This window comes from Paramisgurnus dabryanus, chromosome 19, assembly GCF_030506205.2.
Source record: "Paramisgurnus dabryanus chromosome 19, PD_genome_1.1, whole genome shotgun sequence".
Classification (NCBI taxonomy): domain Eukaryota; kingdom Metazoa; phylum Chordata; class Actinopteri; order Cypriniformes; family Cobitidae; genus Paramisgurnus; species Paramisgurnus dabryanus.
Window position 1 is genome coordinate 12,719,556 of NC_133355.1, and position 26,150 is coordinate 12,745,705.

At 37.7% G+C, this 26,150-nt stretch overlaps 1 protein-coding gene across 2 annotated transcripts; it reads right to left on the reverse strand.

The window, feature by feature from the left end:
- Window positions 1–5,972: 5,972 nt before the first annotated feature.
- Window positions 5,973–25,967, reverse strand: LOC135779139 (uncharacterized). Of its 2 annotated transcripts, XM_065289831.2 has the most exons (6): window positions 25,591–25,967; window positions 25,334–25,423; window positions 24,142–24,418; window positions 9,448–9,593; window positions 9,033–9,357; window positions 5,973–8,531 (listed from the first exon to the last, which is right to left on the reverse strand). In XM_065289831.2, exons 2-6 carry the CDS (start codon window positions 25,419–25,421, stop codon window positions 8,366–8,368), a joined length of 1,002 nt encoding a protein of 333 aa, XP_065145903.1. In that variant the 5' UTR covers window positions 25,422–25,423; window positions 25,591–25,967; the 3' UTR covers window positions 5,973–8,365. The 2 variants fall into 2 exon arrangements, with proteins under 2 accessions (XP_065145903.1, XP_065145910.1); XM_065289838.2 differs by lacking the exon at window positions 25,591–25,967 and having other exon boundaries at window positions 25,334–25,485.
- Between the last annotated feature and the right edge of the window lie 183 nt (window positions 25,968–26,150).

Consider the following 26,150-nt stretch of genomic DNA (forward strand, 5'->3'; position numbering starts at 1 on the left):
GTTTATCAGATCTTCAAATGTGGGTCTCCCCTACATTCTTTACAAATCAAAAGACAAAATGAGAATACCGACTCAGGACAACTCGAATGCTAAATTCGCTGAACCTTTGTGAAATGAGCCTTTTTTCTTCTCACTGTAATTTATTCATAAATCTCATGTTTGACACGTCACGGTGAAAGGATTGGTGATGCCACGTGTCCCTCAGGCTCTCATTAGACTCCTCATTCAGAACTTCTGTAGAGCCCAAGGGGACTTCAGTATTTGCATTTCAAATATTGAAACATCACCCCTTCACCTACAGCTCCTGTGTTGCCCAATTAATACAGTAGGACAATCATAGGAAAATATGGGGGTTGAGCACCTGTTAGGAATTCTTTGAGTAATGCTTTTAATATTCATTAAATTTATATGAATATTCATTTTAAATCAGAAGCCAATTTTTCCTGTTGGTTATCAAAATGATTGATGTTATACAATATTACTAGTGCACCTTAAAGATTTTTACAGGGTTTTATATAAATATGACAAGTGTTGGGGAAAGATACTTTTAAAAGTAATGCAATACAATATTAAGTTACTCTCTAAAAAAGTAACTGATTGCTTTTCTTAGTTACTTTTCATGGAAAGTAATGCTTACGTTACTTTTGCGTTACTTTTTCTTACTTGTCTGAGGCTTGATCTCTTTCTGGCCTTGCAGGTGTTTTCTATGATCGCAAAAATGTCAAGCTATGGCATGCAATCTCCGTTTCTGATTCAAACTTAATTAACCTGAAAAGTAACTTGCATTATTTTTTTTTAAAAAGTAACTAAAATTTTATGTGTAGACTACTGTACATTTATAAAGTAATGCTTTTCTTTAATTGTTACTTCAGAAAAGTAATTTTATTACGTAATGCGTGTTACTTGTAATGCGTTACCCCACACACTGAATATGACACTATTCACTGTGTCCCAATTCGCAGGATGCAACCTTCGAAGGACGTATTCGAAGACCGACTGCGTCACAGCAGCACGACTGAAGGCTAAGGTTGTTCCAAGTCGAAGGCTGCTTAAAATTAAGCCTCAAAATGCGTCCTTATTTTAACGTGTCATAATTTCAATAATAAAATTTCTATTTTTTGGTTCCATATGTATTCTAAGTAGTCAGGAACGTCTCCGCTGTGTCCCGTTTAAAGGGGCGGTGGGCGGGTACAGCAGGCGACACAACTTATGGATCCTCCGAAGCAGACTGCCTTATTTCAATTCCCTTTGCTGACCTCCAAAGAACGAGTATTTGCTTTCGAGGGTGTTTTCTTTCCAATTGGGACACAGCTACAGTCTATGAAAGCCAGGCTAAAGTCTCATCAAAGTTTGATGTCACATTGATGTTATACAATATTACTGGTGCACCTTAAAGATTTTTACAGGGTTTTATAGAAATATGAATTCGAAGGACGTATTCGAAGACCGATTGCATCACAGCTGCACGACTGGAACTTATGGATACTCCGAATGTTAGACCGTCTTATTTCAATTCTCTTCGCGGACTTAGGAGGCTGCAACCTCCAAAGAAAGAGTACTTGCTTTCAATGACCCAGCCTTCGAATTGGGACACAGCTACGGTCTATGAAAGCCAGGCTTAAGTCTCATCAAAGATTGATGTCACATTGATTTCAATCTTTGACATGGCCTTACTCAGGATATATTTTCACAAAATATTCTTTACATCATGTAGGCTGATTTGAAGTAAACAGTAAATCACCAAAATGACTATAGCTGTGTTTTCAAAGACAGGGTGACAAATCAGTTTTGACCTGGAAGGTAAATACTACAGTTGTAAGAGAAAACCGTAAACACTGTTAAATTCGTAAATCAAAGAAATTGTTCTTGAGAGGATTTCTCACTGAACAACAGTAGACAGAGAGACGTATGATTGTTTAACCTGATACATTTTTAATGTCGCTCTTTGTAAATATTTGATGTCTTTTTCTTGGTTCAAGTCTTTCTCACACAGCCAATAAGGTGAGGCTCGACTGACATGAGGTATGGGGGACACACCTTTAAATTTATTGTTGGCTCCTCTAACATAATATTCATTATTTTTTCAAAAATAAGTAGCTTTGGATAAAAGCATTTGCTAAAATTAAATGTAATGTATTTTACATCTCAACTAGTAGATTATGCCATAATTTAGGATTGTGGGTTTGATTCCCAGGGAATGCATGGACTATAACTTCAGATAAAAGCATGTGCTACATGCAAAAATTGTAAAGTGTCCTTTACAATGTACAGGCTGTGCTTATCAGTGTGCACTACATCACATATACGTAGGGCTGTCAAGGTAAATGTTAAGACTGCTGGGTCGATACCGACACCTCATTACTGTGACTGCAGTGTCACTCCGGCACTTCTTGGACAATTTGAGAAGGAAAGTGGATTGTGCTTGGATATCTGCAGCTTTATGGATTTGAATGCTCTGTACCGCTATGCCAGCAAAGAGAAAATAAAGGGGGAAGGGTTTTTTGATAAATTATTTTGTAGAGCCCTCAAAAGACAAGATATGACAAACATACCAGTACAACAATAGGGATTAAGTCGGAATTCACACTTTCAAATTCAAACTATAAACAAAGAATGCCTTTGTTGTGTAAAGCTGTCCAATTATTTATTTATAATATGTAGAAGTTACTCTCCACCATACTGGAAATGATGTCAGCGGACACTTGTTACTGATGTTGAGGTTTATCTGCCTTGACCCTTTAAAATATATGACAACTGTTAAATTCAGCAAATTGTGGTGTTTGTTGTTGTTTTAGTCATCGTTTAATGTCATTAAATAGAAAAATGTGTAAGTCAGATGCCGGTCTTGATTGCCATGGTTGTTATAAGCAATCTGTAGTCACAGTTCTTTTGTTTTGATATAACAGATATGATTCAGACTGGATCACTCCAAGGTTGGGAGTGGCATATTTTAATTAATGCTAAGTATTTCCACCTCCCAGCTTTATCTGTTATGTGCCATAAACATCAAATACTGTACGTTATCAAAGAAAAATCAGTGAACAAGGGAACAGCAAATAAGCACTTCAAAATAAAAGCCATATCAGAAACAAAACTAAAGACCTAACCGTGAAATCTGGGGCTACAGTAGTTTTCATGCCTTTACTAAATTGATCAGGATCTGACATCATGCCTCACTTCTGGGTCCAACCAATCTCAAATGTCATAAGGAAATAACAAACAATCACGCTAACAACCATAATGGACATTTTAACTAATACTTCAAAGTTTCAGCGTATTTCTTAAGAATATGAATACAAATTACCATGCTTTTAAAGTGTTTATGATGATATAGGTTTATTTTTTTATTATTCTAGGTTGGCTGGGGCCCCCCTAATATGACCGCCGGTTGGGGGCCCCAAGCAGCCGCCTATATGCCTCTATCTTACGACCGCCTCTGCTAACATACACTTGTATCATAATGCAAAATGACCAAAGTCCCCCGATCCTAATTTTTAACTCCATAACATCCGAGATGACCAGACATTTACTCATGGACATAGATGTTTTTTTTTTACAAATTATTGATATATTGTACAATGTGAGTTTATAAATGTTTCGCTTAAATGTGTGATATGAATAAATAGTGCTCATAAACAGTTTAAAAAATATCATTTATTGAAATGAGTGGATGATTGGACTTTATTTATTGAAAAAGTATTCCTTTCGTCATGACTTAATAAGCACATAGGCACATTAAGTCTTGGTTACAAAATTGGAACTAACCATTGTTTTATTTCCAAACGAAATTGAGGTATGCACTGCAATGACAGTGTATGAAAACTACCTCACTCTTGCAACACAAACATTGCTCTACCACTCAAAGTCCACATTGTACAAAACATTCAGCACCTAAATTTGGACAATTTGAGGGACCCATCATACACATAGCAACAGAGACCCCCCGCACACATTATCGAAGGTGTCACAAAAGTTACAAAAGAGAAAACAACCTTGGTCCTTTTACACAAGTGCTGCATGGTTGCCATGACTGGTAGGGCAGAGAGATGGGAACTCGCTGATCTCTGCAGGAATTATTTTCAACCCCGAGGCTGTTTTCCTAAGTTTGTGTTACTGCCGTGGGGATAAGCACACAACTGCTGGGACCCATTTGCAACGCAGATTCGAGCAGGTCATTGGATGCAAGCTATTTCAAGGAACTATAAGGTTTTTCATTCTCTTATCCTCCCTATGTACTTGATCCCACAGAATCAGATGTTTCAGAATAACATACATTTACATGCTGGTTTAATGCTAGTCTTGCTGTGGAACCAGAATAGTCATGCTGGTTACCCACAACTTGACCATGCTGTTAATGGTGATACATGAGTTACTGTAGATTCATGTTGACAGCACAGCTCAACAATAGGCTGGTTTTGGTTAAGTAGATTTTTACTAAATTTGCCACAAAATGTAATTTTTTGTAATTAAAAATCTCCACTTCTAAAAAAATCTCCAGTCACGCTTCACTCCTTCTGAGTGAAAGTAAAAAGCTTAAAAATTCAGTCAAACCTCCATTAACAGAGTAACTGGCAACTTGACAATTGAAATCCAATGTACCCGCGCCATTGTTCATCCAATTATTTTTCTGTTAGGACTTTTAACATTGTGGCGGTTAATGGATTTTGCCAACAAACCGGTATTTCTGAATGAGGCTGGATTAAGTGAATCTGAAGCGAAAGTATTTGATGAATGTATACTACGTGTCGAGAGCATTTGGTCAATATCATTATCTTATTTTTTACCGAGGCGACGCTTACCAGCTTTTGCATCTGAGCACTTCATATATATTGTGCAAATTACTAATAATTTGTTTATACTTTTTTACTCAAGACTCTCACAAATCATCTAATTTTTGTCATTTAAAACCACATTTAAGCCAAACAGCTATATTCAAATACATCCACTGTAAAAAAATCCTTTATGCACTAATTTTAACTTTCTTGACTAGTGAAAAGTTGCTATAAATTTTAAAAATAAAGTAAAAATAACTTAAGTTAATTCAACTTCATTTTTATAATTTATGCAACTCATCACTGGTCAAGAAAGTTGAAATTAAATGGAAATTTAAGTTGGCTAAACATTGATTTTTTTTACACTGTATGTATTTGAATATACAGTAGCTGGTTGGCTTAATCAAGGCTTTAAATGACAAAAATAGGATGATTTGTGAGTCTTGTGTTGAAAATGATAAACAAATTATTAGTAATTTGCACAACATATATGAAGAGCTAATTTAAAAAGCCGCTAAGCTCTAATATTTAAGCTTGCAAAGCATTAGACCATGCATACATAATCAACATACAGCCTACAAACATACATAAAACAAACAGGGTATGGCCTGCTCTGGGCCACAGGTCATCCTTGTTGATCCCTGCATAGTAAACAAGCGATGCCTGCCAGTACATTTACATTTATTTATGCATTTGGCATTTGACACTTTTATCCAAAGCCTCTGATATTGCATTCACCATGTGTATTCCTTAGGGATCAAACCCATGACCTTTGTATAACACAATGGTCTACTAACTGAGCTACAGGAACACTAATATTACTACCAGTTTCCATTATCTTCCATTTTCATTCCAGTGTTATTCACCAGGTTCAAGAAATTTCATGAGATAAATATAAAAGTTCACTACTGAGCACACTTTATTTAAAATATATATAAGCTGTGTCCCAATTCAAGGGCTGCAACCTTATGAGCATTCGACCTTAAAAGGTGAGCACTCGGTCTTTCAAGGTGGAAGCCTCAGAAGTTCGCGAAGAGAACTGAAATGAGACGGTCTAACCTTCGGAGGACCCATAATTAGCGTCACCTGCTGCACGCGCCCACATGCACGTTTCTGACTTATTAAAATAAGAACAATTATTAATTTATTTTAGAAATATGACACGTTGATGTATATTAAACTATTCAACAGTATACCAAATTAATCAACCTTATAAATATACGCAACATAAAAAGAATATTATTAACACAAAACATAACTTATAATACTAAAACAGTGACAAGAATTTTTTTTCCTGATAAATACACTTTTATTTAATAAAGGTTTTAATTGTTTATTTTAGCCGTTGCAGACGTGCAATGACTCTTGGGATATCCTCGGCTGTTAAGGATCCATTCATTCTATCCTTAACAGCGCGAAGAAATGAGGACGCATTTTGAGGCTTCATTCTAAGCATCCTTTGAAATGGGACGGCCTTAATGGCCTTAAGTCGCGCTGCTGTGACGCAATCGGTCTTAAAATACGTCCTTAGAAGGTCGCAGCCTTTGAATTGGGACACAGCTATAGACACCTGCCACTGGCCCAATTTAAATACAGTCTTACAAGCTTAAGCCAAAATGACTACATATACTGAAATGGCTCCTGCAGGAAATTCCATGGGCTACTGCAAATGTCAGAGATGACTTGAAAGAAATAAAATGGAGGAAATAAGCGAAGCTTGAGGCATGCAGTAAACTGATATAGCTGAAGGCAGCGAAACTTTCAGAGTTGTCAAAAACAAAATAAAAAACTGGGCAACCTGTCCTTGGGGGGAGGAGGGGGAGAATGACAGTTTTATGCACTTGTTTGCTTCTACGATAGGTTGTCTTTCTGCCTTAGTTCTCAAATGAAGTATATTCGTCACCTAGCTGTTTTACAGTCGTCGTATTTTTATCCTGGCTTCAAGACGAATGCATTAAAAATGCAACATCCCTACAGATCTAAGTAGGCTTCTTCCATCTGTAGATAGATAATTGCAAAAGTTCAACTGGTAATGTTGCAGCAATTATGGATTTCCTCATTAAATCCTTAGCAAATCTTACTAACCAAATTAGAAAAGCTGCTAAATAGCTGCAATTTTGCTGGTACTTTGTGCAAAGAGCGCTTAAGCAGACAAATCCATGCATTAACAGAAAGATCTAATATGTGAAACAGCTACAATTATTGTTTGCCTCCATACATTATGCACACTTCATCAGCTCATTTCAAACCCACTGAAGCCCCACGAGTCTGAATGTGAACCGATCAGAGAGAGTGCGAACTGACCCAGTCACACAATGCAAGTAAGAAGATTACTCAATTACTCTCAGTATTCTGCAGAATTACACATCTGGAGCTCTGGTCTGGTCAATGTGCTTCCTGTGTGTTACTCGAATGATTTTGATTTGTCTTTGTACACAGAGGGTCGGGTAGACCTGCTAGTTTGCATTTGCGTGTGCTGCTTCTTATGAGCTAAAGTAATTGCATGTTTTATTTTAATGCTTATTTTTATTTGTTAATTGTTTTTATTGCCATAATATGCTTTATATTGACTTTTTATTCCTGGTTTGTCCTTTAACATATATCATTTTAGATTTTAATGTCTTTTTAATTTATTGTTTCTTATTTTCATTTATTTGGTTCCATTCTGCCTTTCTAGAGCCATTGTTAAAATACAGATGACAAAAATATCTTCAAATTAAACTTGCTCCCACAACTATAATTGACTATCATCTGTTCTGTCCTAGTTACATGTCAGTCATACTAGAATATTTGTCTGTTTCACATGAGTAATATCCATCTCTAAAACAGTAACTTGTCAAAAGCAAGAAATCTGTACAAGTGCTTTGGAGAATTAAGCACAGATGGTCTATCATGAGGACAACCTTGTTTCAAATCATACAGATGCTCCAAATTCATTTAATATGATGAAACGGTGTCATTCTCAATTCGCTGTGGAAAAGAAACAGGCGGATTCCTGTTTACAGTAGCAATAACAATGATCCCACACGTCAGGGAACCCATATCTTGCCCAGATGATATTCAATCAGTTTTGATCTAAAGAAAGTCTGTCACTTTTGATTTAGTGATGTCTGCACTCTATTATGTTACTGTACATTGAAGGATCACATTAGCGTTGGATCAACAAAGACACCTTATTTCCAACTGGGGGCAAGTCTGAAGCATTCCTTTATTTTTAGTTATTATTGAAATAGCTAAATAATACAAGTATTGTGCTCTATGCTTGAAGATAAAGCAATAGTGACATCATGTGGCCAGCAAGTTTTATTGCAAGAAAAAAGGAGATGTGAACAGGAGCACATTGTGTTGCAGATCAAGCATAGTGAAAGTAAAAATTACAGGATTTGCTATTTGGGTGGGCTTATAGGAATTTTCTGAGATGTTTAATGTAATGCTACACTATACATTTTTTTTTACCTGCATTAAGTAAGTTGAAATTATTTAACTTATTTTTTAAGTTAAAATAACATATTTTCAATTTGATAAGTGTAAAACGTGCGCGCTGAGTGACCATGCTGTCTATTCTGGCCCACCTGTAATACTGTGAGAACCTTTTATGGGGTCATTTTTTCCACTGGAGTGCTGAATACCTCCACTTCACACAAGCTCAGAGTTCTGTTTTCTCCAGGAAGAGACACAGTCACGTAACGCCCATTCAGAACGCTGTCACACCTCAAGACCTCTGTCCCTCCCGCAGGTATGGAGGACACTTTAACACACCTGAATAAAAGTGACAGAAAAGAAAGAAGGGTTAGAAATGACAGAATTGGGTTGTATCACCCTGGTGGGACTCTATGGAGAACTTCCAGGCAAACTTTCCCAAGATTGTTTTTTGAGAAACCTAGAAAGTGGAGCTCCCTAAACAGTGCTTTCTCCAATTAATCCAGGTTAAAGTACTTCAGTTAATTTTTAGTAAACAATTGGATGTTCAAACGTGTGCCCAGTGTTAGTCAAAGGGTTCCTCTAGTATCCAAACTGAGGAACCCCACTCAGCATGTTAAATATCTTTCTCACCAAGTAAAATAACATAGGCGGTTTCATCAGACCCACACGCATTGTTGCGGTTACGAGCCTGGCCTGAAGTTAACTTCTAGTCTGATGGTCGGCCTAGTGACTAAACTGGAAAAAACCTCTGGAACAAATACCTAAGTTTGTTTATGTTGTCGCTGCTGAAACCATCTATATGATTTATATATAATATTAATGTATTTGCTCCCTTACACAGGGTTTGCTTGGCCCTCAGACTCCAGCGAATCTCCGATGTGAACCACAGCTCCATTCAGCTGTTCAGAGCAGCAATCGGCACGGTTAGTGAGGGCCACAGACACAACTGCATAACTCTGCATCAGATCCAATCTCCACCAAGGATTATTTTCAGTATCCGTCTGGGAGCAAGAGCCTTTGTTCAGGTCAGCCTGCCGGTTCCCATCGATGGCATTTTGCGCCAGACTCAGACACTGTGTAGGACCTCGATTCACACTGGACTGGGTGGCTCGTCCACCCAATGCCACGTTGACCTGATTTGACGGTAATGTTGCCGGCGAGACTGAGACACAACAAAGATGACAACAAGTATGAGCTGTGCAATTCAAATTTCTCAGACAAAACATTACATGTATGACATTATTATATTTACCTTCAAAGACTGCGTACACCTCGACTTCACACAGTGTCAAAATGCGGTTATTCCCTGGTAATAGCACATTGACATATTGTCCCTCTAAGGGAAGGAACTTAAACTGCTTTGTTGTTCCAGCCTGAATGGAGTTTATTTTTGCAACCCTGTAGAGGTGTAAAAATCGATTGATGATCTCATATGCTGGTTCTCCTTTTAAAATGTATTATACACATTTATTACACGGCTACTTGAGTTTAATAGGTCAGTGTGGGCTGTGTACGTGATAGCCCACCATACTTGAGGAAACAATCATTTTTAGCGGTGTCCTATATTGAGTGCACTCATTGAACCCCACAATGCATCGCAATAATCAGTGGTTTACAACTTTTTCAGTCAAAGTTTACAACCAAACGATGTAGGTTACACTCACAGATAGCGCGCGACTGCTGGTCCACTGAAGCTCGCGCCGAATCAATTCTCTCGTCTCGGCGGAAGATGGCGCCCCACTGCAGTGCTTCCGGCGAGTCAAATTTACTAAATCACTCACTCGAGTTTTCTGATGCCAGTTTTGAAATGTTTACAAATGAGCTATTAAAATATTTTAAGTATTTCGCGTCCAAATATTCATGTGATAAGCGCCGTCTAATAAGCGGGCTAATGTACACCCAGCAGTTTGTTAACGAGGCTGAATCTAGCTTCTTATTCGCAGCTTCTTATTGACGCTTTTCGTTCCACCTTAAAAGACGCGACACTTCCGCGTTAGCAGTTTCTTTTTCACGCACAGCTTAGGGACCGTAGCGCATTATCTCTTATTCGTGCTGTTTTGAGTGATTATGTTTATTTTGTTACTGTGAGAGTAATATACATTTGCAAATAAACAGAATAACAGAGTTATGAAAGTAAACTGAGTGTCAGAATGTAAAGATACACGAAATATGTTAATGTAAAATTAAATTGTTAAACGTGTCATCTTTGGATTGCATTTATGAATGATCCCGATTTATATGTCTTTGTGATGTTTGTGTGGGTGCGTGCCTGCTTGCGTGTGTGTGTGTGTGTGTGTGTGTGTGTGTGTGTGTGTGTGCGCGCGCGTGCGGATGCGTGCTTGCGTGTGTGTGCGCGCTCAAGCGCGAGTGTGTGTGTGTGTGTGCGGGTGCGTGTGTGCGTGCGTGTGTGCGTGCGAGTGTGTGTGTGTGTGTGTGTGTGTGTGTGTGTGTGTGTGTGTGTGTGTGTGTGTGTGTGTGTGTGTGTGTGTGTGTGTGTGTGTGTGTGTGTGTGTGTGTGTGTTTATGTGCGCGCGAGTGTGTGTGTTTGTTTGAAGTTTGCAGATGACTCTAGAAATGATGAATCTACATACAGAAGAGAGGCTGGCTGCTTCAAACTGTGGACATGAGAGAAGATTTCTTGAAGAGCCCCTTTCACTCCCTCTCACCATTCTCAAATTTACTGTGCCAGAAAATTCGTCCCACAAGACATCTTCACCTTAAGCAGTTACACAGTAGCATATTTGCTCCGACCTTGCAGTTTTAAAGTGCAGTATTGCATATTGCAATATCCCACACTAGGGTTTAACAGGCTTAACTGTGTAAATACATTTGTGCAATGTACATTATATGCATTTTTATATACAGTACTTGTAGATATTTGTAAATAACTCTCTCACTTGCTTCTTATCTGTTATTTGTTTTAATTTTCAATTTTACATTAAATGTCGCTTTTTGCTGTTTATGTATACTGTATGTCTGTAAGTACCAAACTAAAATTAATTTCTTGTGCATGTGTGCACAATTCGCAAATAAAGCTAATTTTGATTCTGGTTCTGATTCTTATTGTAGCTGTTTACACTTTACAAGATATAATGACAAAACAACAAATTCAATGTCCATTTATTATACAAATTATTCCTTATTACATAACACTCTCAAATCATTTTAAAGACCAATTGCATTGTCAGCTCAGTTGTAGGCACTATATCTGAGCTGCTTTTTGGGGTGCGTTTAAACTTTCACTGCAGGGTCACACTCATTGCTCTTGTCTATCCTCATGAAAAAAGCAGACTTACTTACAGAAGCATTCTAAACTTATGATCCCATAAACTTGGCATTTTTGACAATACAATTACAGACACTGCATTTCTAACCAAATTTGAAGTGCTATATCTCAGTTGCCCTCTGGGGTGCGTTTAAACTTTCACTGCAGGGTCACAGTAAGTGCTCCTATCTATCACCATCCATATATCTCAGTTTCCCTCTGGGGTGCGTTTAATATTTCACTACACAGCAGCATTTTAAAGTTATGGTCCCATAAACTTGGCCTTTTTGACAGTAAAGTTACAGACATTGCATAGTTTACCTGTTATATCTCAGTTCTCCTCTGGGGTGCGTTTAATTTTGCACTGCAGGGTCACAGTCAGTGCTCCTGTCTATCACCATACCAAAAACCAGACTTATTTTCAGCAGAATTTTAAAGTTATGGTCCCATAAACTTGGCATTTTTGATAATACAGTTACAAACACTGCATTTTAACCGGATTTGAGGTGCTATATCTCAGTTGCCCTCTGGGGTGCGTTTAATTGTGCACTGCAGAGTCACAGTCAGTGCTCCTGTCTATCACCATACCAAAAACCAGACTTATTTACAGCAGCATTTTATAGTTATGGTCCCATAAACATGGCATTTTTGACAATACAGTTACAGATATTGCATATTAAACCTGCTATATCTCAGTTGCCCTCTGGGGTGCGTTTATTATTGCACTGCAGGGTCACAGTCAGTGCTCCTGTCTATCACCATACCAAAAACCAGACTTATTTACAGCAGCGTTTAACAGTTATGGTCCCAGAAACGTGTCATTTTTTACAATACAGTTAGTAGACATTGCATATTTAACCATATTTGAGGTGCTATATCTCTGTTGCCCTCTGGGGTGCGTTTAATATTTTAATGCAGGGTCACAGTCAGTGTCCCCGTCTATCACCATACCAAAAACAAGACTTATTTACGGCAGCATTTTAAAGTTATGGTCCCAGAAACTTGCCATTTTTGACAATACAGTTAGTAGACATTGCATATTTAACCATATTTGAGGTGCTATATCTCTGTTGCCCTCTGGGGTGCGTTTAATATTTCAATGCAGGGTCACACTCAGTGCTCATTTCTATCACCATACCAAAAACCAGACTTATTTACAGCAGCATTTTATAGTTATGGTCCCATAAACATGGAATTTTTGACAATACAGTTAATAGACATTGCATATTTAACCATGTTTGAGGTGCTATATCTCTGTTGCCCTCTGGGGTGCGTTTAATATTGCATTGCAGGGTCACAGTCAGTGCTCCTGTCTATCACCATACCAAAAATCAGACTTATTTACAGCAGCATTTTAAACTTATGGTCCCATAAACATGGCATTTTTGACAATACATTTACAGATATTGTATATTTAACCTGCTATATCTCAGTTGCCCTCTGGGGTGCGTTTAATATTGCACTGCAGGGTAACAGTCAGTTCCCCTGTCTATCACCATACCAAAAACCAGACTTATTTACAGCAGCATTTTAAAGGTATGGTCCCAGAAACTTGCCATTTTTGACAATACAGTTAGTAGACATTGCATATTTAACAATATTTGAGGTGCTATATCTCTGTTGCCCTCTGGGGTGCGTTTAATATTTCAATGCAGGGTCACACTCAGTGCTCCTTTCTATCACCATACCAAAAACCAGACTTATTTACAGCAGCATTTTATAGTTATGGTCCCATAAACATGGAATTTTTGACAATACAGTTAATAGACATTGCATATTTAACCATGTTTGAGGTGCTATATCTCAGTTGCCCTCTGGGGTGCGTTTAATATTGCATTGCAGGGTCACAGTCAGTGCTCCTTTCTATCACCATACCAAAATTCAGACTTATTTACAGCAGCATTTTAAACTTATGGTCCCATAAACATGGCATTTTTGACAATACAGTTACATATATTGTATATTTAACCTGCTATATCTCAGTTGCCCTCTGGGGTGCGTTTAATATTGCACTGCAGGGTAACAGTCAGTTCCCCTGTCTATCACCATACCAAAAACCAGACTTATTTACAGCAGCATTTTAAAGGTATGGTCCCAGAAACTTGCCATTTTTGACAATACAGTTAGTAGACATTGCATATTTAACAATATTTGAGGTGCTATATCTCTGTTGCCCTCTGGGGTGCGTTTAAAATTTCAATGCAGGGTCACACTCAGTGCCCTTGTCTATCACCATGTAAAAAAATCAGACTTATATTCAGCAGCATTTTAAAGTTGTGGTCCCATAAACTTGGCATTTTTGACAATACAGTTACAGATATTGCATATTAAACCTGCTATATCTCAGTTGCCCTCTGGGGTGCGTTTATTATTGCACTGCAGGGTCACAGTCAGTGCTCCTGTCTATCACCATACCAAAAACCAGACTTATTTACAGCAGCGTTTAACAGTTATGGTCCCAGAAACGTGTCATTTTTTACAATACAGTTAGTAGACATTGCATATTTAACCATATTTGAGGTGCTATATCTCTGTTGCCCTCTGGGGTGCGTTTAATATTTTAATGCAGGGTCACAGTCAGTGTCCCCGTCTATCACCATACCAAAAACAAGACTTATTTACGGCAGCATTTTAAAGTTATGGTCCCAGAAACTTGCCATTTTTGACAATACAGTTAGTAGACATTGCATATTTAACCATATTTGAGGTGCTATATCTCTGTTGCCCTCTGGGGTGCGTTTAATATTTCAATGCAGGGTCACACTCAGTGCTCATTTCTATCACCATACCAAAAACCAGACTTATTTACAGCAGCATTTTATAGTTATGGTCCCATAAACATGGAATTTTTGACAATACAGTTAATAGACATTGCATATTTAACCATGTTTGAGGTGCTATATCTCTGTTGCCCTCTGGGGTGCGTTTAATATTGCATTGCAGGGTCACAGTCAGTGCTCCTGTCTATCACCATACCAAAAATCAGACTTATTTACAGCAGCATTTTAAACTTATGGTCCCATAAACATGGCATTTTTGACAATACATTTACAGATATTGTATATTTAACCTGCTATATCTCAGTTGCCCTCTGGGGTGCGTTTAATATTGCACTGCAGGGTAACAGTCAGTTCCCCTGTCTATCACCATACCAAAAACCAGACTTATTTACAGCAGCATTTTAAAGGTATGGTCCCAGAAACTTGCCATTTTTGACAATACAGTTAGTAGACATTGCATATTTAACAATATTTGAGGTGCTATATCTCTGTTGCCCTCTGGGGTGCGTTTAAAATTTCAATGCAGGGTCACACTCAGTGCCCTTGTCTATCACCATGTAAAAAATCAGACTTATATTCAGCAGCATTTTAAAGTTGTGGTCCCATAAACTTGGCATTTTTGACAATAAAGTTACAGATATTGCATATTTAACCTGCTATATCTCATTTGCCCTCTGGGGTGCGTTTATTATTGCACTGCAGGGTCACAGTCAGTGCTCCTGTCTATCACCATACCAAAAATCAGACTTATTTACAGCAGCAATTTAAAGTTATGGTCCCATAAACAAGGCATTTTTGACAATACAGTTAATAGACATTGCATATTTAACCATGTTTGAGGTGCTATATCTCAGTTCCCATCTGGGGTGCGTTTAATATTGCACTGCAGGGTCACAGTCAGTGCTCCTGTCTATCATCATACCAAAAATCAGACTTATTTACAGCAGCATTTTAAAGTTATGGTCCCATAAACATGGCATTTTTGACAATACAGTTATTAGACATTGCATATTTAAAGATATTTGAAGTGCTATATCTCTGTTGCCCTCTGGGGTGCGTTTATTATTGCACTGCAGGGTCACAGTCAGTGCTCCTGTCTATCACCATACCAAAAACCAGACTTATTTACAGCAGCGTTTAACAGTTATGTTCCCAGAAACGTGTCATTTTTTACAATACAGTTAGTAGACATTGCATATTTAACCATATTTGAGGTGCTATATCTCTGTTGCCCTCTGGGGTGCGTTTATTATTGCACTGCAGGGTCACAGTCAGTGCTCCTGTCTATCACCATACCAAAAACCAGACTTATTTACAGCAGCGTTTAACAGTTATGGTCCCAGAAACGTGTCATTTTTTACAATACAGTTAGTAGACATTGCATATTTAACCATATTTGAGGTGCTATATCTCTGTTGCCCTCTGGGGTGCGTTTAATATTTTAATGCAGGGTCACAGTCAGTGTCCCTGTCTATCACCATACCAAAAACCAGACTTATTTACGCAGCATTTTAAAGTTATGGTCCCAGAAACTTGCCATTTTTGACAATACAGTTAGTAGACATTGCATATTTAACCATATTTAAGGTGCTATATCTCTGTTGCCCTCTGGGGTGCGTTTAATATTTCAATGCAGGGTCACACTCAGTGCTCATTTCTATCACCATACCGAAAACCAGACTTATATTCAGCAGCATTTTAAAGTTGTGGTCCCATAAACTTGGCATTTTTGACAATAAAGTTACAGATATTGCATATTTAACCTGCTATATCTCATTTGCCCTCTGGGGTGCGTTAATTATTGCACTGCAGGGTCACAGTCAGTGCTCCTGTCTATCACCATACCAAAAATCAGACTTATTTACAGCAGCAATTTAAAGTTATGGTCCCATAAACATGGCATTTTTGACAATACAGTTAATAGACATTGCATATTTAACCATGTTTGAGGTGCTATATCTCAGTTGCCCTCTGGGGTGCGTTTAATATTGCACTGCAGGGTCACAGCCAGTGCTCCTGTCTATCTCCATACGAAAAATCTGACTTATTTACAGCAGCATTTTAAAGTTATGGTCCCAGAAACTTGGCATTTGTGTTAAAAATGCAAATTCTTTAACTGTATTGTCAAAAATGCCAAGTTTATAGGACTATAACTTAAAAATTCTGCTGTAAATATTTCTGCTGTTTGGTATGGTGATAGATAGGAGCACTGAATGTGACCCTGCAGTGCAAAATTAAACGCACCCCAGAGGGCAACTGAGATATAGCACCTCAAACATGGTTATATATGCAATGTCTATTAACTTTATGGTCAAAAATGCCATGTTTATGGGACCATAACTTTAAAATGCTGCTGTAAATAAGTCTGATTTTTGGTATGATGATAGACAGGAGCACTGACTGTAACCCTGCAGTGCAATATTGAACGCACCCCAGAGGGCAACTGAGATATAGCACCTCAAACATGGTTAAATATGCAATGTCTACTAACTGTATTGTCAAAAATGCCATGTTTATGGGACCATAACTTTAAAATACTGCTGTAAATAAGTCTGGTTTTTGGTATGGTGATAGACAGGAGCACTGACTGTGACCCTGCAGTGCAATAATAAACGCACCCCAGAGGGCAACTGAGATATAGCACCTCAAACATGGTTAAATATGCAATGTCTACTAACTGTATTGTCAAAAATGCCATGTTTATGGGACCATAACTTTAAAATACTGCTGTAAATAAGTCTGGTTTTTGGTATGGTGATAGACAGAAGCACTGACTGTGACTCTGCAGTGCAAAATTAAACGCACCCCAGAGGAAAACTGAAATATAGCAGGTTAAATATGCAATATCTGTAACTGTATTGTCAAAAATGCCATGTTTATGGGACCATAAGTTTAAAATGCTGCTGTAAATAAGTCTGATTGTTGGTATAGTGATAGACAGGAGCACTGACTGTGACCCTGCAGTGCAATAATAAACGCACCCCAGAGGGCAACAGAGATATAGCACTTCAAATATCTTTAAATATGCAATGTCTAATAACTGTATTGTCAAAAATGCCATGTTTATGGGACCATAACTTTAAAATACTGCTGTAAATAAGTCTGGTTTTTGGTATGATGATAGACAGGAGCACTGACTGTGACCCTGCAGTGCAATATTGAACGCACCTCAGAGGGCAACAGAGATATAGCACTTCAAATATCTTTAAATATGCAATGTCTAATAACTGTATTGTCAAAAATGCCATGTTTATGGGACCATAACTTTAAAATGCTGCTGTAAATATGTCTGATTTTTGGTATGATGATAGACAGGAGCACTGACTGTGACCCTGCAGTGCAATATTGAACGCACCCCAGAGGGCAACTGAGATATAGCACCTCAAACATAGTAAAATATGCAATGTCCACTAACTGTATTGTCAAAAATGCCATGTTTATGGGACCATAACTTTAAAATGCTGCTGTAAATAAGTCTGGTTTTTGGTATGGTGATAGACAGAAGCACTGACTGTGAATCTGCAGTGCAAAATTAAACGCACCCCAGAGGAGAACTGAAATATAGCAGGTTAAATATGCAATATCTGTAACTGTATTGTCAAAAATGCCATGTTTATGGGACCATAAGTTTAAAATGCTGCTGTAAATAAGTCTGATTTTTGGTATAGTGATAGACAGGAGCACTGACTGTGACCCTGCAGTGCAATATTAAACGCACCCCAGAGGGCAACTGAGATATAGCACCTCAAATATGGTTAAATATGCAATGTCTACTAACTGTTTTGTCAAAAATGGCAAGTTTCTGGGACCATAACTTTAAAATGCTGCTGTAAATAAGTCTGGTTTTTGGTATGGTGATAGACAGAAGCACTGACTGTGACTCTGCACTGCAAAATTAAACGCACCCCAGAGGAGAACTGAAATATAGCAGGTTAAATATGCAATATCTGAAACTGTATTGTCAAAAATGCCATGTTTATGGGACCATAAGTTTAAAATGCTGCTGTAAATAAGTCTGATTGTTGGTATAGTGATATACAGGAGCACTGACTGTGACCCTGCAGTGCAATATTAAACGCACCCCAGAGGGCAACAGAGATATAGCACCTCAAATATTTTTAAATATGCAATGTCTAATAACTGTATTGTCAAAAATGCCATGTTTATGGGACCATAACTTTAAAATGCTGCTGTAAATATGTCTGATTTTTGGTATGATGATAGACAGGAGCACTGACTGTGACCCTGCAGTGCAATATTGAACGCACCCCAGAGGGCAACTGAGATATAGCACCTCAAACATAGTTAAATATGCAATGTCTACTAACTGTATTGTCAAAAATGCCATGTTTATGGGACCATAACTTTAAAATACTGCTGTAAATAAGTCTGGTTTTTGGTATGATGATAGACAGGAGCACTGACTGTGACCCTGCAGTGGAATATTGAACGCACCCCAGAGGGCAACAGAGATATAGCACTTCAAATATCTTTAAATATGCAATGTCTAATAACTGTATTGTCAAAAATGCCATGTTTATGGGACCATAACTTTAAAATACTGCTGTAAATAAGTCTGGTTTTTGGTATGGTGATAAGACAGAAGCACTGACTGTGAATCTGCAGTGCAAAATTAAACGCACCCCAGAGGAGAACTGAAATATAGCAGGTTAAATATGCAATATCTGTAACTGTATTGTCAAAAATGCCATGTTTATGGGACCATAAGGTTAAAATGCTGCTGTAAATAAGTCTGATTTTTGGTATAGTGATAGACAGGAGCACTGACTGTGACCCTGCAGTGGAATATTGAACGCACCCCAGAGGGCAACAGAGATATAGCACTTCAAATATCTTTAAATATGCAATGTCTAATAACTGTATTGTCAAAAATGCCATGTTTATGGGACCATAACTTTAAAATGCTGATGTAAATAAGTCTGATTTTTGGAATGATGATAGACAGGAGCACTGACTGTGACCCTGCAGTGCAATATTGAACGCACCCCAGAGGGCAACTGAGATATAGCACCTAAAACATAGTAAAATATGCAATGTCTACTAACTGTATTGTCAAAAATGCCATGTTTATGGGACCATAACTTTAAAATACTGCTGTAAATAAGTCTGGTTTTTGGTATGGTGATAGACAGAAGCACTGACTGTGAATCTGCAGTGCAAAATTAAACGCACCCCAGAGGAGAACTGAAATATAGCAGGTTAAATATGCAATATCTGTAACTGTATTGTCAAAAATGCCATGTTTATGGGACCATAAGTTTAAAATGCTGCTGTAAATAAGTCTGATTTTTGGTATAGTGATAGACAGGAGCACTGACTGTGACCCTGCAGTGCAATATTAAACGCACCCCAGAGGGCAACTGAGATATAGCACCTCAAATATGGTTAAATATGCAATGTCTACTAACTGTTTTGTCAAAAATGGCAAGTTTCTGGGACCATAACTTTAAAATGCTGCTGTAAATAAGTCTGGTTTTTGGTATGGTGATAGACAGAAGCACTGACTGTGACTCTGCACTGCAAAATTAAACGCACCCCAGAGGAGAACTGAAATATAGCAGGTTAAATATGCAATGTCTACTAACTGTTTTGTCAAAAATGGCAAGTTTCTGGGACCATAACTTTAAAATGCTGCTGTAAATAAGTCTGATTTTTGGTATAGTGATAGACAGGAGCACTGACTGTGACCCTGCAGTGCAATAATAAACGCACCCCAGAGGGCAACTGAGATATAGCAGGTTTAATATGCAATATCTGTAACTGTATTGTCAAAAATGCCAAGTTTATGGGACCATAACTATAAAATGCTGCTGTAAATAAGTCTGGTTTTTGGTATGGTGATAGACAGGAGCACTGAGTGTGACCCTGCATTGAAATATTAAACGCACCCCAGAGGGCAACAGAGATATAGCACCTCAAATATGGTTAAATATGCAATGTCTACTAACTGTATTGTAAAAAATGACACGTTTCTGGGACCATAACTGTTAAACGCTGCTGTAAATAAGTCTGGTTTTTGGTATGGTGATAGACAGGTGCACTGACTGTGACCCTGCAGTGCAATAATAAACGCACCCCAGAGGACAACTGAGATATAGCACCTCAAATATGGTTAAATATGCAATGTCTACTAACTGTTTTGTCAAAAATGGCAAGTTTCTGGGACCATAACTTTAAAATGCTGCTGTAAATAAGTCTGGTTTTTGGTATGGTGATAGACAGGAGCACTGACTGTGACCCTGCAGTGCAATAATAAACGCACCCCAGAGGGCAACTGAGATATAGCAGGTTAAATATGCAATATCTGTAACTGTATTGTCAAAAATACCATGTTTCTGGGACCATAACTTTAAAATGCTGCTGTAAATAAGTCTGATTTTTGGTATAGTGATAGAAAGGAGAACTGACTGTGACCCTGCAGTGCAATATTAAACGCACCCCAGAGGGCAACTGAGATATAGCACCTCAAACATGGTTAAATATGCAATGTCTATTAACTGTATTGTCAAAAATGCCATGTTTATGGGACCATAACTATAAAATTCTGCTGTAAATAAGTCTGGTTTTTGGTATGGTGATAGACAGGAGCACTGAGTGTAACCCTGCATTGAAATATTAAACGCACCCCAGAGGGCAACAGAGATATAGCACCTCAAATATGGTTAAATATGCAATGTCTACTAACTGTATTGTCAAAAATGCCATGTTTATGGGACCATAACTATAAAATGCTGCTGTAAATAAGTCTGGTTTTTGGTATGGTGATAGACAGGAGCACTGAGTGTGACCCTGCATTGAAATATTAAACGCACCCCAGAGGGCAACAGAGATATAGCACCTCAAATATGGTTAAATATGCAATGTCTACTAACTGTATTGTAAAAAATGACACGTTTCTGGGACCATAACTGTTAAACGCTGCTGTAAATAAGTCTGATTTTTGGTATGGTGATAGACAGGAGCACTGACTGTGACCCTGCAGTGCAATAATAAACGCACCCCAGATGGCAACTGAGATATAGCAGGTTTAATATGCAGTATCTGTAACTGTATGGTCAAAAATGCCATGTTTCTGGGACCATAACTTTAAAATGCTGCTGTAAATAAGTCTGATTTTTGGTATAGTGATAGAAAGGAGAACTGACTGTGACCCTGCAGTGCAATATTAAACGCACCCCAGAGGGCAACTGAGATATAGCACCTCAAACATGGTTAAATATGCAATGTCTATTAACTGTATTGTCAAAAATGCCATGTTTATGGGACCATAACTATAAAATTCTGCTGTAAATAAGTCTGGTTTTTGGTATGGTGATAGACAGGAGCACTGAGTGTAACCCTGCATTGAAATATTAAACGCACCCCAGAGGGCAACAGAGATATAGCACCTCAAATATGGTTAAATATGCAATGTCTACTAACTGTATTGTCAAAAATGCCATGTTTATGGGACCATAACTATAAAATGCTGCTGTAAATAAGTCTGGTTTTTGGTATGGTGATAGACAGGAGCACTGAGTGTGACCCTGCATTGAAATATTAAACGCACCCCAGAGGGCAACAGAGATATAGCACCTCAAATATGGTTAAATATGCAATGTCTACTAACTGTATTGTAAAAAATGACACGTTTCTGGGACCATAACTGTTAAACGCTGCTGTAAATAAGTCTGATTTTTGGTATGGTGATAGACAGGAGCACTGACTGTGACCCTGCAGTGCAATAATAAACGCACCCCAGAGGGCAACTGAGATATAGCAGGTTTAATATGCAGTATCTGTAACTGTATGGTCAAAAATGCCATGTTTATGGGACCATAACTATAAAATGCTGCTGTAAATAAGTCTGGTTTTTGGTATGGTGATAGACAGGAGCACTGACTGTGACTCTGCAGTGCACAATTAAACGCACCCCAGAGGGCAACTGAGATATAGCACCTCAAATCCGGTTAAAATGCAGTGTTTGTAACTGTATTATCAAAAATGCCAAGTTTATGGGACCATAACTTTAAAATTCTGCTGAAAATAAGTCTGGTTTTTGGTATGGTGATAGACAGGAGCACTGACTGTGACCCTGCAGTGCAAAATTAAACGCACCCCAGAGGGCAACTGAGATATAACAGGTAAACTATGCAATGTCTGTAACTTTACTGTCAAAAAGGCCAAGTTTATGGGACCATAACTTTAATATGCTGCTGTGTAGTGAAATATTAAACGCACCCCAGAGGGTAACTGAGATATATGGATGGTGATAGATAGGAGCACTTAATGTGACCCTGCAGTGAAAGTTTAAACGCACCCCAGAGGGCAACTGAGATATAGCACTTCAAATTTGGTTAGAAATGCAGTGTCTGTAATTGTATTGTCAAAAATGCCAAGTTTATGGGATCATAAGTTTAGAATGCTTCTGTAAGAAAGTCTGCTTTTTTCATGAGGATAGACAAGAGCAATGAGTGTGACCCTGCAGTGAAAGTTTAAACGCACCCCAAAAAGCAGCTCAGATATAGTGCCTACAACTGAGCTGACAATGCAATTGGTCTTTAAAATGATTTGAGAGTGTTATGTAATAAGGAATAATTTGTATAATAAATGGACATTGAATTTGTTGTTTTGTCATTATATCTTGTAAAGTGTAAACAGCTACAATAAGAATCAGAACCAGAATCAAAATTAGCTTTATTTGCGAATTGTGCACACATGCACAAGAAATTAATTTTAGTTTGGTACTTACAGACATACAGTATACATAAACAGCAAAAAGCGACATTTAATGTAAAATTGAAAATTAAAACAAATAACATAGATAAGAAGCAAGTGAGAGAGTTATTTACAAATATCTACAAGTACTGTATATAAAAATGCATATAATGTACATTGCACAAATGTATTTACACAGTTAAGCCTGTTAAACCCTAGTGTGGGATATTGCAATATGCAATACTGCACTTTAAAACTGCAAGGTCGGAGCAAATATGCTACTGTGTAACTGCTTAAGGTGAAGATGTCTTGTGGGACGAATTTTCTGGCACAGTAAATTTGAGAATGGTGAGAGGGAGTGAAAGGGGCTCTTCAAGAAATCTTCTCTCATGTCCACAGTTTGAAGCAGCCAGCCTCTCTTCTGTATGTAGATTCATCATTTCTAGAGTCATCTGCAAACTTCAAACAAACACACACACTCGCGCGCACATAAACACACACACACACACACACACACACACACACACACACACACACACACACACACACACACACACACACACACACACACACACACACACACACACACACACACACACACACACACTCGCAAGCACACACGCACCCGCACACACACACACACACTCGCGCTTGAGCGCGCACACACACGCAAGCACGCATCCGCACGCGCGCGCACACACACACACACACACACACACACACACACGCAAGCAGGCACGCACCCACACAAACATCACAAAGACATATAAATCGGGATCATTCATAAATGCAATCCAAAGATGACACGTTTAACAATTTAATTTAACATTAACATATTTCGTGTATCTTTACATTCGGACAATCAGTTTACTTTCATAACTCTGTTATTCTGTTTATTTGCAAATGTATATTACTCTCACAGTAACAAAATAAACATAATCACTCAAAACAGCACGAATAAGAGATAATGCGCTACGGTCCCTAAGCTGTGCGTGAAAAAGAAACTGCTAACGCGGAAGTGTTGCGTCTTTTAAGGTGGAACGAAAAGCGTCAATAAGAAGCTGCGAATAAGAAGCTAGATTCAGCCTCGTAGTTTGTTATTACAAAAACAAATTTAATTGCATTACAGTGGAGACAGAAACTAACAGAAACGAATTGGTACTATTTAAGTAAACTCTCTTACAGTCGATTGTTGTTGCCGTTGTTTTCCAGGCTATTCCCAATGCGAATCTCTGCTCCGTTGATCCAATGTGCGCAACAGTCACCTCGGTTAATGACTGACACCATGACGATTTTATAGGGCTTTTGCAGGGTAAGCCTCCACCACGGATTTGTCTTTGAAGTTATGAGTGTGCAAGAATTATTTGCATCATTTGTTGCTTTGTTGCCATCGATGGCTTTGGCAGCACTATTCAACAATTCGAAGGACTGTTGGGCTGTAGCTTTCAAAGCAAGGTTTTCTGTAAATGATCAAAATAGCAGAATAAAGAATTTAGTTAAAAACTAAACGCATCACAAAAGAGTGCTTACATTTTTTTCTTCTAAAAAGTCATACAAGAAAACATCCACATTATGTATTGTTTGGTAATTTAACCCTGGAGAACCCAGGAAAATCCAAAAACCCATTTATTCTATAGAACAAATTTGACCTAGTGGGTTCTCCAGGGATAAAGGGGACATATCATGAAAATCATGATTTTTACCCATGTTTAAGTGCTATAATTGAGTCCCCAGTGCTTCTGTCAACCTAGAAAATGTGAAAAAGATCAACCCAGTAACTTAGTTTTGGTAAACCATTCTCTGCAATCATGTGAAAAAATAGGTAATTGAAATTTGCCTCCCCTTGTGATGTCAGAAGGGGATAATGCCGCCCCCTTAATCTGCACTATCCAACCAAAGCACTGCCATTTAATGCAGAGATCAGCTCATTTGTGTTTAACAGGAGACACCCAAAACGGCACATTTTTGCTCAAACCTACAAAGTGGCAATTTTAACATAATAAATTATCTATATGGTATTTTGAGTTAAAAATTCACATATGTATTTTTGGGGAAAAAAATATTTATTTTAAATCATTAAAAAGTCTTGTGAAATGTCCCCTTTAAAAGGAATTATAATTATTGATTACTGATATTTTTCTACATAGGACAATTTAGCTCACCTGACATTTCATGATTATGACTGTCAGTCTTTTACATGGAAAAAACTATTTCTCAAAATAACTAAATTAACATAGTAATTTCTCAACGATTACTTAACTTAGTACACATGATTAACCACGTTTATCACTAGCTCAAGAATGTGTTTTTGCAATTCTCTATTTTATGTTCATTTGTTATCAAATAAAAGGAAAAACTAAACAAATGTTTTCTACCTGTGATTTTAAAAGCTGTAGAAGGTACTGCAGAAAAAAGAAGCAACGCAGCCACAGTGATCTTCATTAAAAAGCGTAGCTCTCTCATTCCTATAAATCAAGAATGTTAAAGTATTTCTACAGTTTGACAAGTCTGTAACCTCTCATCTTAGTTTACATAAAGCATTAAATATATTTACATACAGGTAAGGACAAATCTATACAAATTGAACTATCAATTTTAGATCCATTCAAGGTACAGTATATGCAATACTTACTCGGGTACAGTATGTTTTTTTCCACTTCTGTAGTCTCTGGGTCTTCACTGGTTTTGTTTAATGTTGTATGAGTACTGACTACTTTACTGACACCACCCTGTAATCTTGCAATACAAGGGTGAGTTTGCTAGTTCACAAATAACCAGTAACAGTTGACATGTATTACGCTAATCATGAGTATGTTATTTTTAAGAAATATTATTTAGCACGTGACAAGTTTGTGGGTTCATAATTGTGGTGAAATTAAACCATTCTGTTAAGATTATTTGCTGGACTGAACAAGTCTAGAGAATAAAACCTTATTTTTTTCTAGTCTCAAATGTGATACAACCACAATGAGAATTTAAACCCTTATATTATTTCACCAGCCTCTTTTTTTATCAAGACAAAGACATTGCATAAGTCTACATACCAGAATAAGAAATATCTTACAACTGTAACAGGTTTTTAACACCCATTCCTCTTTTGCTCTTCTTTCTCTAAATTTTTTTTTTTTTCTTGCAAACAATTTGCACATACATTTTAACAGCATCATAATAAAAAGCAACTGACTTCAAAGC

Excerpts from the sequence above, each read along its gene's own strand:
- LOC135779139 (XM_065289831.2), bottom strand. The coding sequence starts at position 25,421 with ATGAGAGAGCTACGCTTTTTAATGAAGATCACTGTGGCTGCGTTGCTT. Across the intron at positions 24,419-25,333 it reads TACAGCTTTTAAAATCACAG|AAAACCTTGCTTTGAAAGCT; the intron begins GTAGAAAACATT and ends GATCATTTACAG. Across the intron at positions 8,532-9,032 it reads GAGGGCCAAGCAAACCCTGT|GTGTGTTAAAGTGTCCTCCA; the intron begins GTAAGGGAGCAA and ends ACTTTTATTCAG.